The 12518-nt window shown below is 40.3% G+C and overlaps 4 protein-coding genes across 4 annotated transcripts; 1 reads left to right on the top strand and 3 right to left on the bottom strand.

Moving 5' to 3' along the window:
- Window positions 1-20: 20 nt before the first annotated feature.
- Window positions 21-5170, bottom strand: LOC115624532 (E3 ubiquitin-protein ligase SH3RF3). The gene is made up of 6 exons (XM_030519256.1): window positions 4685-5170; window positions 4508-4616; window positions 2688-4350; window positions 975-1157; window positions 655-924; window positions 21-601 (listed from the first exon to the last, which is right to left on the bottom strand). Exons 1-6 carry the CDS (start codon window positions 4796-4798, stop codon window positions 427-429), a joined length of 2514 nt encoding a protein of 837 aa, XP_030375116.1. The 5' UTR covers window positions 4799-5170; the 3' UTR covers window positions 21-426.
- Window positions 5171-5528: 358 nt separating this feature from the next.
- On the top strand, window positions 5529-8357 carry LOC115624734 (nucleolar GTP-binding protein 2). Its single transcript, XM_030519560.1, has 3 exons — window positions 5529-5825; window positions 5882-6560; window positions 7143-8357. The coding sequence occupies exons 1-3, from the start codon at window positions 5616-5618 to the stop codon at window positions 8288-8290; spliced, it is 2037 nt and encodes a 678-aa protein (XP_030375420.1). The 5' UTR covers window positions 5529-5615; the 3' UTR covers window positions 8291-8357.
- LOC115624736 (PSME3-interacting protein) lies at window positions 8291-11173 on the bottom strand. The gene is made up of 3 exons (XM_030519561.1): window positions 10384-11173; window positions 10161-10321; window positions 8291-8747 (listed from the first exon to the last, which is right to left on the bottom strand). The coding sequence occupies exons 1-3, from the start codon at window positions 10568-10570 to the stop codon at window positions 8367-8369; spliced, it is 729 nt and encodes a 242-aa protein (XP_030375421.1). The 5' UTR covers window positions 10571-11173; the 3' UTR covers window positions 8291-8366.
- A 277-nt stretch (window positions 11174-11450) lies between these two features.
- LOC115624785 (guanine nucleotide-binding protein subunit gamma-1) lies at window positions 11451-12164 on the bottom strand. The gene is made up of 2 exons (XM_030519616.1): window positions 12116-12164; window positions 11451-12051 (listed from the first exon to the last, which is right to left on the bottom strand). Exon 2 carries the CDS (start codon window positions 11945-11947, stop codon window positions 11744-11746), a length of 204 nt encoding a protein of 67 aa, XP_030375476.1. The 5' UTR covers window positions 11948-12051; window positions 12116-12164; the 3' UTR covers window positions 11451-11743.
- Between the last annotated feature and the right edge of the window lie 354 nt (window positions 12165-12518).

Raw genomic sequence — 12518 nt, 5'->3', positions numbered from 1 at the left:
CACAGTTTTTTCGTGGGAAATGTTATTTCTCAAAATCTTATTTTAATAGCTTGGTACATTAAGCTGTACGCATATAAAATGATTACACTTATTAACAATTGTTAGTTTTCTGGTCGCTAGCAAAGTGGAGGAGTGACTTCTTCATATCGCTATGCAACAGACTTAATACTACGTTTAAAATACTTTCATATCCGTTTTTTTTTTTGCTATCTAAATTAAGTAACTTGTTTCGAGTGCTTACGGCTATTCTATGCTACTTGTTTTAAAAATCGTAAAAAAGGCGAGCTCTTCATTTGGCAGCCGTTGGTTGTGACGTTAAAAAATTCTTTTTCGAAAAGAGTGATTGCAGTCCTGGAAGCACAAATCGACCGGCGATTGAAGGAGTTTAGATAATCAAATTAGGTGTTTCACAATATAGAAGCAATGCTAAATGTCCGGTTCTACAAACGAGGCTGGGAATAATCCAGTTTTGTGCGTTCTTGAATGTGTACCTTTGTACCAACCATTTTTCTGCTTCCGCTGCACGTAAATAATGTCACCGACATGCAGCTCCAATTCTATATCGCTATTGGGCGGATAGGGAACGATGCAGCGAAATCGACTGTAAAAAAATTGGATTAGCTTACTAAATTAGGAACAATGACTTACACAAACCTTTCCCGCGTACAGTGCGTAGACTTGGTGGTAGCGCTTGCCTTAATTGCCGCCTCGGTTATAGCGTTTCCGGCGCCATTGCTGGTGGAAAGCACGTGGCCCGCATCAAGACTGTGTGACTTGCGGTGGCTGGGCGAAATAATCATATTGGTATGCAACTGAGTTGCCTGCACTTGTGGTTGGACATAGAGCGTTGCCGTGGCCGGCGGGGGCGGTGACGCAGCAGGGTACATATTCCGAAAGGTGGCAGCATCCAGGGATTGGCGTGAACTAAAAAAATCCAATTAGATGTTGCTGTAAAATTAAAAAAGATTTCTTACCAAACTAAATGCGGTCGCTCCTTGCTGTTTTTGACGCGCTGCGAGCCATACGAAACTGTAGCGTTGGCTGGCATATGTTGAGGTTGAAATTGTCCAGGAGAATTGGCCGTTCCTGCTAATGGAGCTATTGTTGTGGCTGCGGTTGCTTCATTAAGCTGCAGTTGACTGGGGCATGAGCCGGATCTGTCGATTAAAGAATATTTTTTATGAATATTCTGTAGAAGCATGTTTAAATAATAATGATCAAGAATATGATCAATTCAGAAAAAAAACAACAACTTTTAAGTGGGACTAAAGTTGTAAGCAATATAACAGATGGAGGTATTTATATATGTATGATCCCTATAGACTTTGAAACCGCTCAACCAAGTTTGATCAAATTGTGTGGCAATATACGAACTTAATTTGCCTAGGGCGTAGGGGAACCAAGTTTTGTAATTCCACCTTCTGAGATCCTTGCGTTTATACAGACAGGCAGACTTGGCTACATTGACTCGTCTTGTTGTCTGATGAAGAATATATATACTTTGTGGGGTCTGCCACGCATCATGTTACATTTGCACTAAACTAGGAAATGTGTCGATGTGAGTCTATGCAATACAGAGGTGAGCCAAAACAGCAATAACAATTAGAGATTACTCTAATGGCTATAACTTCCTATCAAATTGACCTATGCTTAAATTTTTCTCAAATTTAGCAAATACCTCCAGTTAGATATTATGTGTCCGTATGCCAAAGACTCATAAAAAGAAGTAGAGAAGCTAAAGTTGGGTATCCCGACTTGAAAGTACTCTGTACATATGTGTAGAATAATTATGCGTGTATTTGTGTGTGTCTGTGTATGTCTCGTGTGCCTGAGCAAAGCAGTAACAACAACAACAGCTGCAGGCACTACTTGGTCTTATGTACATTATTGGCTATAACTTCCTGCTAAATCGGCCTATCATGATGAATCTTGGCATTTGGACTTATAATAACTAAATGGAGGTATTTACCAAGTTCGAAATTCCAAGAATTACGGGAGTTACGATTTACAGGGGAGGGGGAAATTCCAAAATACACATTTTCTGCGTATTCACATAAGGCATCTGGGACTAAAATTTTGTGTCCCTAGGTCTTATAGTCTCCGAGATATAGGCGCTAATACGAATGGAAAATCGGGAAAACCCCCATAGGAGGGAAGGGGGGGGGGGGGGGGAAATCCACAAACTCGTATAGAATGCACTCATAAGGCATCTTTGTGCAAAATTTGGTGTCTCTATCTCTTATAGTCTCTGAGATCCAGGTGTTCATACGGACAGACAGACAGGCAGGCCTAGATCGACTCGTCTCGTCATGCTGATCAAGAATATATATACTTTGTGGGATCTGCCACGCCTCCTTCTGCCTGTTACATTTTCAGCTCCCGCAAACCTAATATACTCTTGTACATTTCATGTACAGAGTATAATTATGATATGGAAAATTACTAATTGCGACTTGAACTAAAATTTGGTGTCTACCTCTTAATCTACGAAAATAAATGTATTCATTACAACGCTGATATTAATAATTATCGTTTATGCCCAAAGTGATAATAATAATGAGCAGTTTTCCAAGAAGGGATTTTTCAATTGGACAATCATAATTGTGAAGTTTCATGGGAAAATTATATAAATGACATTGATATTCTAGTAGTTAGCTTTTAATTTTAAAAGATTGGAAATAACTCACCTAACATGGACTGGTTGAATTTTCGTGGCCTTTTTAGTCAACCCTTCGTGCGTCGATTCTAATGGCGTCACTTCCTTAGGTGGTTGCTGCAGTGGCGCCCCTGGCGACTTGGACCGTGCTTTTATGTGCGTTAGACGACGCATTAGGCCCACGGCTCCAGAGCTACAAGACGCTGATGTTTCTACCTTGGCCTCTGTACCGCCACCAGTAGACTTTCGACTGAAGAGGGCCTCCACTGGTTTTGCCCACACCGAACAGCTTGTTGAAACATTGGCACTCGTCTGCTGTGGCTGCTGCTGGCGCGGCGGCAAGTCCGGTGGTTGGGTGGGCAACGCATTGCTAAGACGGACATCCAACGATTGTTGTTGTGTCTCACTCTGAGCCGAGTTCTTCACATCTATAGCTGGCGGAACATACTTCCATTGATGCATCAACTGCTGTTGATCCCGAGCTCGCAAAGGCGTCAAATAGTTTCCAGGAAATACACCAGTTATGTCCAACCAATTTTTTCCCTTGAACCAACCGTCCACGCATCTCTCTGTTACAATGTAAACACAGCCCTTTTTTAACTCCAGCTCATCAGACTGACGCGGTTTATATGGAAATAGTGCCAAATAGCCCCAGGGCAGAGTAGGGGGCATCTGCTGTTGTACGTGTGTCTTAAGTATCCGAGATGTCGGTAGCTGATTGGCTAACGTAGGCGTTATGGTCGTCATCGAGGATGAGGACGACGAGGATGTTGATGTCAGGTCTAGGCGATTTAGTTCATGCGGTAAGCTAAGTATTTCTGCAGAATGGCGATTTGTTTGCAGTAGACTTAGTGGAGCCGCCTGACCAAGGCCCCCGTTAAGTAAAGCATTTAGCGAATGGCGTTTTTCCTTTGCTCCCTTGTCACGATAACGCACGGAGCCGCACGAATTTGGTAATGGTTGATGATTCGGACTACAGTTGGTAGAGTTAGAACTGGAGCTTGAACTGCTGCTGCCAGTGGTGGCGTTGGGTGAGTTTGTGTTTGACGAGGATGAATTCGATTCAACGGTCGGATCAATTAAGGGCACAGGCGGTAAAGCACGATGCGTCAATTGTTGGTGGCACGATTGTGGTTGAGGCTGCTGCGTACTTTCGAGCAACTTTTTTGCTACGGCGTTGAGCTCCACAAATGCTATTGGAAATATACCGATCGTTTGTCCAATACGTCCCTCTGCCCAATTATGATCGACACGTCGTAAAACATGAATTACAGTGCTCTTCTTAAATTCTAGACAGCCTTCTTCGTCGTTGGGACCCATTTTAAAATCATACATGGCTATGCACTGCGGCATGGGCAATGGCACGACCACCTTCACATAGTTTATAGGAAAAGAACCCTCTTGCCCGTTTGCTTGGCCCATAAACCAATTGTTGTCGATCCGATGCCTCAGCAAAATCAAATCACCTTTTTTGAACTTCAAATCCTTAGCTTCTCCAGAGGTGTAATCAAAAAGGGCATAGGCGTGCGGTAGTAAAAAACGGCGGGGCTTTTGGCGTGCTTGCGACGGTTGTTGTTGCGATGGCTGATATGTGGGAGCCAGTGGAGTAGCCGTCTCCTTGGCCTTGCTTGGTTGCTGTATTTGTTGGTGTTCTTCACGATTATTGTCATTTTTGCAGGCATTCTGTTTCATGCCTGCGGGAAAAAAAGAGTATACGTTGTATTTAATTCAACAAAACAACTGCCGATATTTTAAGCTCAAATCGAATAAGCGTGGGTAGATTGTACTGCCAGTGGCTGGGGCCGCGTGGGCTACTCACACACACTAGCAATCACGAACGCGCATACATACCTTCTAAAATTCTCATTAGCAATACATTTGGCGGAAGCGTATCGATAGATTGATCTACCAATATGCGACATTCTGGGCAGCGCAACTTATTCTGACTGGCCAAAATGTCCTGTTAAGATGGAAAACGAAACCGTTACGTAGAGATAACACAAAATGTTGTTACAATAATCAACTTACCACCAAACACTTTCGGCAAAATGTATGCTGGCAGGGCAACACCTTCGATGAAAAATCGAGTCGATCCAGACAAACTGAACATTCTAACAGGTCATTTAGCATGTGCTCGTCCATTTTAGTTGCATTGATCACGTTTGCATGCTTTAAATGCTTTATTTTGATTTGTATCACAAAAAAAGCTCAAGGATGGTCACTATTTGAATTTCGTTTGACATTCCAATATGTAGCCATACGCATACATACGTATGTAAGCAAATACACACATATACACAAGCGTGGTATACAAGCTGCTCACTTGTCTTATAAAAACATACGAATTTCCAAAACTACAACGATTAAGACTATTGCAAACTAATTACTACTGGGCACTGTTAAACGCTATTTAGTTCACATTATCATTTATTTTGATGAACAAATGTGTATTTCGTTTTTGTATTTTATCTTGTGAAATGCAGCCTGTGAGCAGCTCGTGGCCATCATGGAATTTAAACTAATACAAACATACTTTTATTTGAGCTCGTTTCTGATACAGTACTGGTTTTAAATATTGGCAATTGCAATTCTAGTTGATAAACACTGATACTGAAAATAATTGAAATTTCTTTTCCTTCCATGCTTACGGTTATTATTATTTTATTAAAAACAAATAATGCATGTTATTTCATGATTAAATTCAATATTTATATATTCATTTTTTTATGGATTTTACTTTAATGGACATCAGTGTATGTAAATGGTGTTGCCAGACAATACGTTTCTTTCCGTATTTGTAGCACTTGTATCAAAAGTAGTGTTGGTAACGTAATAATAGGAGTCTTGTTTTGACATCAGCCCTAACCTCTTTCTCTGAACGTGATTGTTTTGATTGCGTTCGTGCTGCTTCAACAGCACAAAAAATTTCGTTGATTCCGTGTAAAAGCATCAAAACAATATGCCAAAGGTCCGCAGTACTTCGGGCAAGCCCCGTACCCAGGGCTTCAATCACTCCAACCACTCTATGAACCCAGAAAGGCCAAAGGAAGGCCTAAAAGGTGTAGCCCACCCACGTACCAAGGGAACCATAAAGCGGCTACAGATGTATAGAAACTTCAAGGCCAAACGCGATCGCACAGGCAAAATTCTAACCCCTGCTCCATTTCAGGTAAGATTGAATCCCATAGTCAAGCAACTTATCCCATCAACTCTCTAACTCCTCAGGGTCGCCTTGCATCCGGTACCATGGCACGAGTAGAACCTACACCAAAGTGGTTTAGTAATTCACGTGTTATATCTCAAAACGCATTGCAAAAGTTTCAAGATGAGATTGGCAAAGCTTTTAAAGATCCTTATCAGGTCATAATGAAGCCCTCGCAGTTGCCGGTAACATTGTTAAACGAAGCTTCAAAGTACCAACGGGTACATCTACTCGACACTGAGAGCTTCGATAGTGTATTTGGTCCGAAAAAACAACGTAAGCGTGTTAGCTTGAAGGTTCGCGACTTAGAGGACTTAAGCCGCACAGCAGATGAACAGGCCGCGAATTATGATTCCAATAAAGATATTGATTTGATTCGCGAAGAAACAGGTGAAAAAAAAACTGTGCGAGATTGGGTATTTGCCGCTGGTCAAAGCAAACGCATTTGGAACGAGCTTCATAAAGTTGTTGATGCCTCAGATGTGCTGCTGCAAGTACTTGATGCGCGTGATCCAATGGGTACGCGCTCCAAGTATATTGAAGAGTTTCTTCGTAAGGAGAAGCCGCACAAGCATTTGTTTTTTATTCTTAATAAGGTGGATTTGGTGCCCGTTTGGGTAACGCAACGTTGGGTTGCCATACTAAGTAAGGAGTACCCAACAATTGCATTTCACGCTTCGCTGCAGCATCCCTTTGGCAAGGGTAAGTACCCAACTTATATTTAAATAATAACGGATCGATTATATTTTATTCTGTCAGCACAAGTCCCAATCCTAATCTGTACATGAAATGTACACGAGTACATACATATGTATATTATGTTTTCGGGAGGTGACAGGCAAAGGAGGCGTGGCGTACCGCACAAAGTACATATATTCTTGATCATGACAAGACGAGTCGATCTAGCTCAGTCTGTCCGTCCGTATGAGAAGCTGAATCTCAGAGACTAAAAGAGCTAATTTGTTTTAATTTTTTGATTCATCATCCCTTTCCCCCGATAACGGGGATTTCCCGTACATGTATAAGTACATGCTCACATACAGGCACGCATGGACTCACATAGACACAAGTCCTATGTAGTTATACACCCTTTTCGTGAGATCGAATACCAGAAAAAATTGTTTTAAATTTTTATCAGAAAGTTTTGCGAGTTTTATTTTTTTTATATGTTTCGGTACAAATTGATATCAGAAATGCTGTGTTTTATTCTTACATATATCAATTAGTTTTAATATCATAAAACTGATAGATTTTAAACTAATTATTTATTTTCCATTTCTGAAGGCGCGCTTATCAATTTATTCCGGCAACTGGGAAAACTACACATAGACAAAAAGCAAATCAGTGTTGGCTTCATCGGCTATCCCAATGTAGGCAAATCTTCGGTCATCAATGCTCTGCGTTCCAAGAAGGTTTGTAATGTGGCACCTATTGCCGGGGAGACTAAAGTCTGGCAATACATCACGCTGATGAAGCGTATTTTCCTAATTGATTGTCCTGGTGTTGTTTATCCTTCGGCTGAGACAGATACCGAGAAGGTGCTAAAAGGCGTTGTACGCGTAGAGCTAGTTACAAATCCTGAAGACTATGTAGAAACTGTGTTGCAGCGCGTGCGCAAAGAGTACATAGCGAAGAACTATAAAGTTGAGAATTGGACCTCATCAATGCATTTCCTGGAGCAATTAGCTAAGAAGACGGGAAAATTGTTGAAAGGTGGTGAACCAGATATAACAGTGACGGCATGCATGGTGCTTAATGACTGGCAGCGCGGCAAGCTACCATTTTATGTGCCGCCCGAAGGCTTTGAAACGCCCAAGTCTCAGCAGAATAAAGAGAAAGCGGTTGAAAACAATAGCAGTACTACTACCGCCCCAGATGGTGATGCCACATCGGAGGCGCCTACATTTGTGAGTGAGTCCGTGAAAAAGGCCCGTGAGTTCAAGCAAATACAGGACTTTCGCAAAATTCGCGTTGGTTTGGAGTACGAGCAACAGGATGTACGAGAACTGGACCACATTGATTTGGAGCTCTTGGAGCAGCAGAAAGCAGAACGGGCTGCGCGTAAAAAGGACCGGCTTGTCAATGCTGATGACGAAGAATCCAGCGATGGCGCTAGTGATTTTTACTCCGAGGACGAGTACAATGAGGATCTGGAGCGGGTGGTGCATAAGAAAGCGAAGACAAAAAAACCACAGCAACTTGCTATTACATCGTCAGGTAAATTTCGCGTTGCTAAAGTGCGCCCAGGGGACTCTGATGAAGAGGTTGACAGCGATGACGAAGGGGCAGGGCCAAGCAGTGCCAAGGCGGCGCGGTTAACGGCAAAACAAAAACGTGCGCTCGAGCGTAGCCAGAAACGAAAGAAAATTGGCAGCAACTTCTATGAGATGACCAATGTAAAGAATCGCAATCGCAAAAATAAGGACGCGTAGTCGATAATTTTTAAGCTTTAATTCAATACATATGTGAAAATCCAATACACTGTTTTTTATAAACTAAGCACGCGCCTTACTCGTTACATGGTTGTTTCTTTTTAGGTATCTGTCTGCCGCATAAGTCCATCCGGGTGCAGTGATCGTGCTCTAGGTCGTCGCTTTCCGTTGTTGCCTCAGAATCGCTCGATTCTGTATACGAACCAATGCCTGGTAGTATGGCAATGCATTTAAGGCCGCCTTGATCATACTTTGTAGTAGTTATGGAAACTGGCGCAGGCTTTGCGGTGGAATTCCCGCTGTGTGTGTCCTCTGTTTTGGCAACTTTGCTAGTTGTGGGTACCTCTCCATTTTTGCGCTTGATGACCAGCGATTTTTGCAAGAGAGTTTTTTGTGTGGCGCGCAGTGCCTGTGTGCTCGCCGATTTCGCTGTTGTTTTGAGCTCCGCTTGTATCTTCTGTAAGGTTTGCGGGAGGTGAAAAATGTAACAGGCAGAAGGGGGAATGGCAGGCCCCACTAAGTATATATATTCTTGATCAGCATGAGAAGACGAGCGAATCTAGCCCTGTCTGTCTGTCCGTTCGTCCGTTTGAACACAACACGCTATATGAATAACTAATAACGAATAACTTCAACCTTATAGGGGAATTTCGGAAACGCCGTTTGTATAGTCACCTATATCTCGGAGGTCACATCACTTAGGGACACCAAATTTTAGTTCAAGATGCCTTATGTGAATGCGCAGTGTGTATTTTGGAATTTCCCTCCCACGCCCCACTCCCCCGTAGTCACTGATTTTCGTGGAATTTTTCATTGAAATTCGGAAAATACCTCCTGATTATGAATCCGTGAACCAAGTTTCATAATGATAGGCCGATTTAAGTTATAGCCATAAATGTACATATGTATGTATATGTATCTGACCAAGCAGTGCAGTGTTGTTACTGCTTTGCATAGGCACAAAAGACGCAGACACACACATACACGCATAATTATTCTACACATATTGTACAGGGTATTTCAAAGTCGGGACACCCGACTTTAGCTTGCCTTTCATATATATTTTAATTTTTATCAAAAACTCAGTTAGTTTTCAACATAAACATATGTATGTACTTCAGCGTCAAAAAATAATAAAAGGATTTACAAACTATAAAAAAAAAGTGTTACATAGGCATAAAGGTGGCAGCTTAATGGTATGGCTATGTTTTTAGTGGCAAGGTGTATGTTTATTATATCGAATTGATAGGGAAATGGATAGATTCGTGTCCAAGGATTTGTTGGAAACGGTAATGCTACCATATACCGAGGATAATATGCCTCTTTTGTAGAAATATCATCACAGTGGCCAAGTCAATTCCCAGACCTCAATCCCATTAAGATCCTTTGGAAAGACCTTAAGCGAGGGATTTAAAAGATGGTATGCCAAAACAAAACGCAGTTATGGGAAAATATTCAAAAATTTTGGTATAACGTTCCTGTAAAGATTTGTCAGAAGATGGTATCCGTTATGTCTGCAGGAATCGAACAAATAATTAAGAATAATAGCGGATATTTAGGGTATTAAGTGTGCTCTAATCAATTCAGTACAATACGGGACCATAAATAACAAAATTTCAATATTTTTCACAAATTTTGTTTGACACCCCTATTATTCTGTCCAGCCGAAAAAATTTGTATTTTATGAATTAACTAAACGGTTAGTTATTTTTTTATTGTTTGCAAAGCCTTTTATTATTTTTTTGACGCTTTATATTGACAAATAACTGATTTTTGAGAAAAAATAAAATAAATATAAAAGGCAAGTTTTTTTAAATAAAATGTTCTCACACATGTTCTCAACAAATGTTGGGCTTTAATTTTGTCTCACCTTGTCAACGCTTTCTTCATGCATTTTTTCGACACGGCTACGAAAATCATTCAACTCTCGCTCCTCATCACGAAGCTGCTGACGCTCGGCATCTAGTTTGTTTTGATCCAGTAACTCCAGAAATTGAACTTCATCGTCGTCGAGACCACGTATTAGATTCTCTGATGAAGTCCCACTATGATGATTAAAACCCTGCAGACTCGTGGAATAAATATAAACTTACTCAATTTGTGTGCCTCCTCGTATTCCATATCTTTCTTAGTTTTTTGCTCCTTTAAGCGGTCATATAATGATCTAGAATCCTGAGGCAATTCAACTGGGTCATCGGGCTTCCGCACCCGCTCCCATTCTTCTTGGCGACGCTGGCGTGTTTCAACAGCCTCCGTTTCGGTAACAAATCCAGAACTCATATTTCAACTGATGCTTTTCCGATTTTAGATTTGTTTAGTAATTACTAAAGCGTGCCAACAAAATGTGTTTTTGTTTTTCAATATGCCAAAATAGAGTTGCCACTGCCTACTCAACTAGTGTTACAAAACGCCGTACTTGAAAGCGCACTATGGAACTAAGCCAATATTAATATAACAAATTCTTATTGGGGTCTCAAGAATTCTTTAAAATATCTTTGTAGAGGAAAGCAACAGGTTTTTATAAATTGTATGTAACATATTCAAAGTTACGGAATCAATTTTGATTATTGAGAAAAACTTGCAAATGTAATACTTAACACTTAAATGCACTATTTAATATTTCCTTGAGTGATTCTTACTCCGTCTTCGTCTTGTGATGTGTATGCCACTCGCTGCTCGAGCTTCACGGTTTTTATGTGCCATTTTAATATAGGTGGACTTCTGGCTTGGTTTCATTTCACGCCACTTCTTACCGGCCAATTGAGCGATTGTTGTTGCTTTCAAATTCGTCACATTCCGTGATTGTAAGTTAGCGCGGAATTTCTCGAGGAATAGGAAATAGGGATTAGTAACCAACGATCTTCTTATATGAATATTAGAGCCCAACGTAGATGATTTGTTGTTAAAATCTGCCATATTTATACAGATTTTTAAAACTAGAAATTTTTAAATATACCTCTCAATATTTGACGAAAATTTCAAATTCAGTGCCTCCAATAGTGCTCGCTCCATTATAATTTGGGGCAGTAAAAAATAAAGGTTCACATTTATTTATTTTATTTATATTTCTCAAGGAAACAAGAATAGTTTGGCGTAGAATTAGTTAAGAATCACTTATCCACTTCAAATTCTCCAAAAAAGAGCTACAGGGTTAGCAAAATACATGTATAAATATGTAAGTGTATTTGAGACGGTTTGCAATTGTTTATACATTCATAAGTTTTTGCCTACATTGTATATCTTTGTATGTATGTATATTCAGTTTTTAGACATAATTGAGGTCAGAATACACTTACAACAAACATCAAAGGTTATACACACATAAATTTATAGATTTTTCTATGTATTAGTCTATTAGAGTGCGGCGAGAACGTAAACATTACCCAGGTATGTAGTATGTATGTATGCATTTTAATACTGTTAGGAACGTGTGCACCACTCCCACATCTTAACTTATAAGATGTTGCACGAGCTCTTCTCGCGAAAAGGATTAACCTTTTGACTAGTGAAGCCACTCAACAGGCAGTCGTCACTTTCATGCTCCATGACGTATTGCATCAACAACATGGAGGCCTCCGAGACCTGTATGCGCGGGATGCCCACCTCCCGACGCAATTGCTCGTTGATGGTGCGCTGCTGTTGCAAATTAGCAGCCATTATATCTAACACTGCAGTCTCGGCAAGACCTATGGTGAACAGCAAGGGAAAATTAGATGATCAGCAAATGACGGGATGGTTTCAAACAGTCTGGCTTTGTAGCTCTGTAATGCGAAGTTATGTATATTTTTATGACAAATGTAGTGTATTTAGTATTAACGTTTTTACTTGCAAAGCCCCAATAGTACACACAAGCTGTTGAACGCTAGAAAAATCAATAGGCTTTGATTTTGGTATCGATACACTTTGTGATGTTGATGTAGTTGCTACCTGTTACAATACGTTAGCGGTTGAAAACATATCTTAAAAATGTTCGGACAAGAAAGTATGGCAACGCTTAATTGTCTTTTTACCGTATATTTAGATTTAAATTAAAATTTATTTAAATTGGATTTTAACATTTGATATTTATTTCAAAAAATATATAGGTATGTTTACATATACATTCAAATACATATACATATGTATGTTTGTTTATCATATGTTAGGTCAGCATACTGAAAGAGAAATAAATAGATATGTGCATACACACATACATATGTGTATAAAGTTTTAAATGATTTATTCACAG

The sequence above is a fragment of the Scaptodrosophila lebanonensis genome, unplaced genomic scaffold (assembly GCF_003285725.1).
Source record: "Scaptodrosophila lebanonensis strain 11010-0011.00,11010-0021.00 unplaced genomic scaffold, SlebRS2 tig00000061-arrow-pilon, whole genome shotgun sequence".
Taxonomy (NCBI): domain Eukaryota; kingdom Metazoa; phylum Arthropoda; class Insecta; order Diptera; family Drosophilidae; genus Scaptodrosophila; species Scaptodrosophila lebanonensis.
Note: the sequence above shows the minus strand (reverse complement) of the source record. Positions and strands in the feature narration are given on the sequence as shown.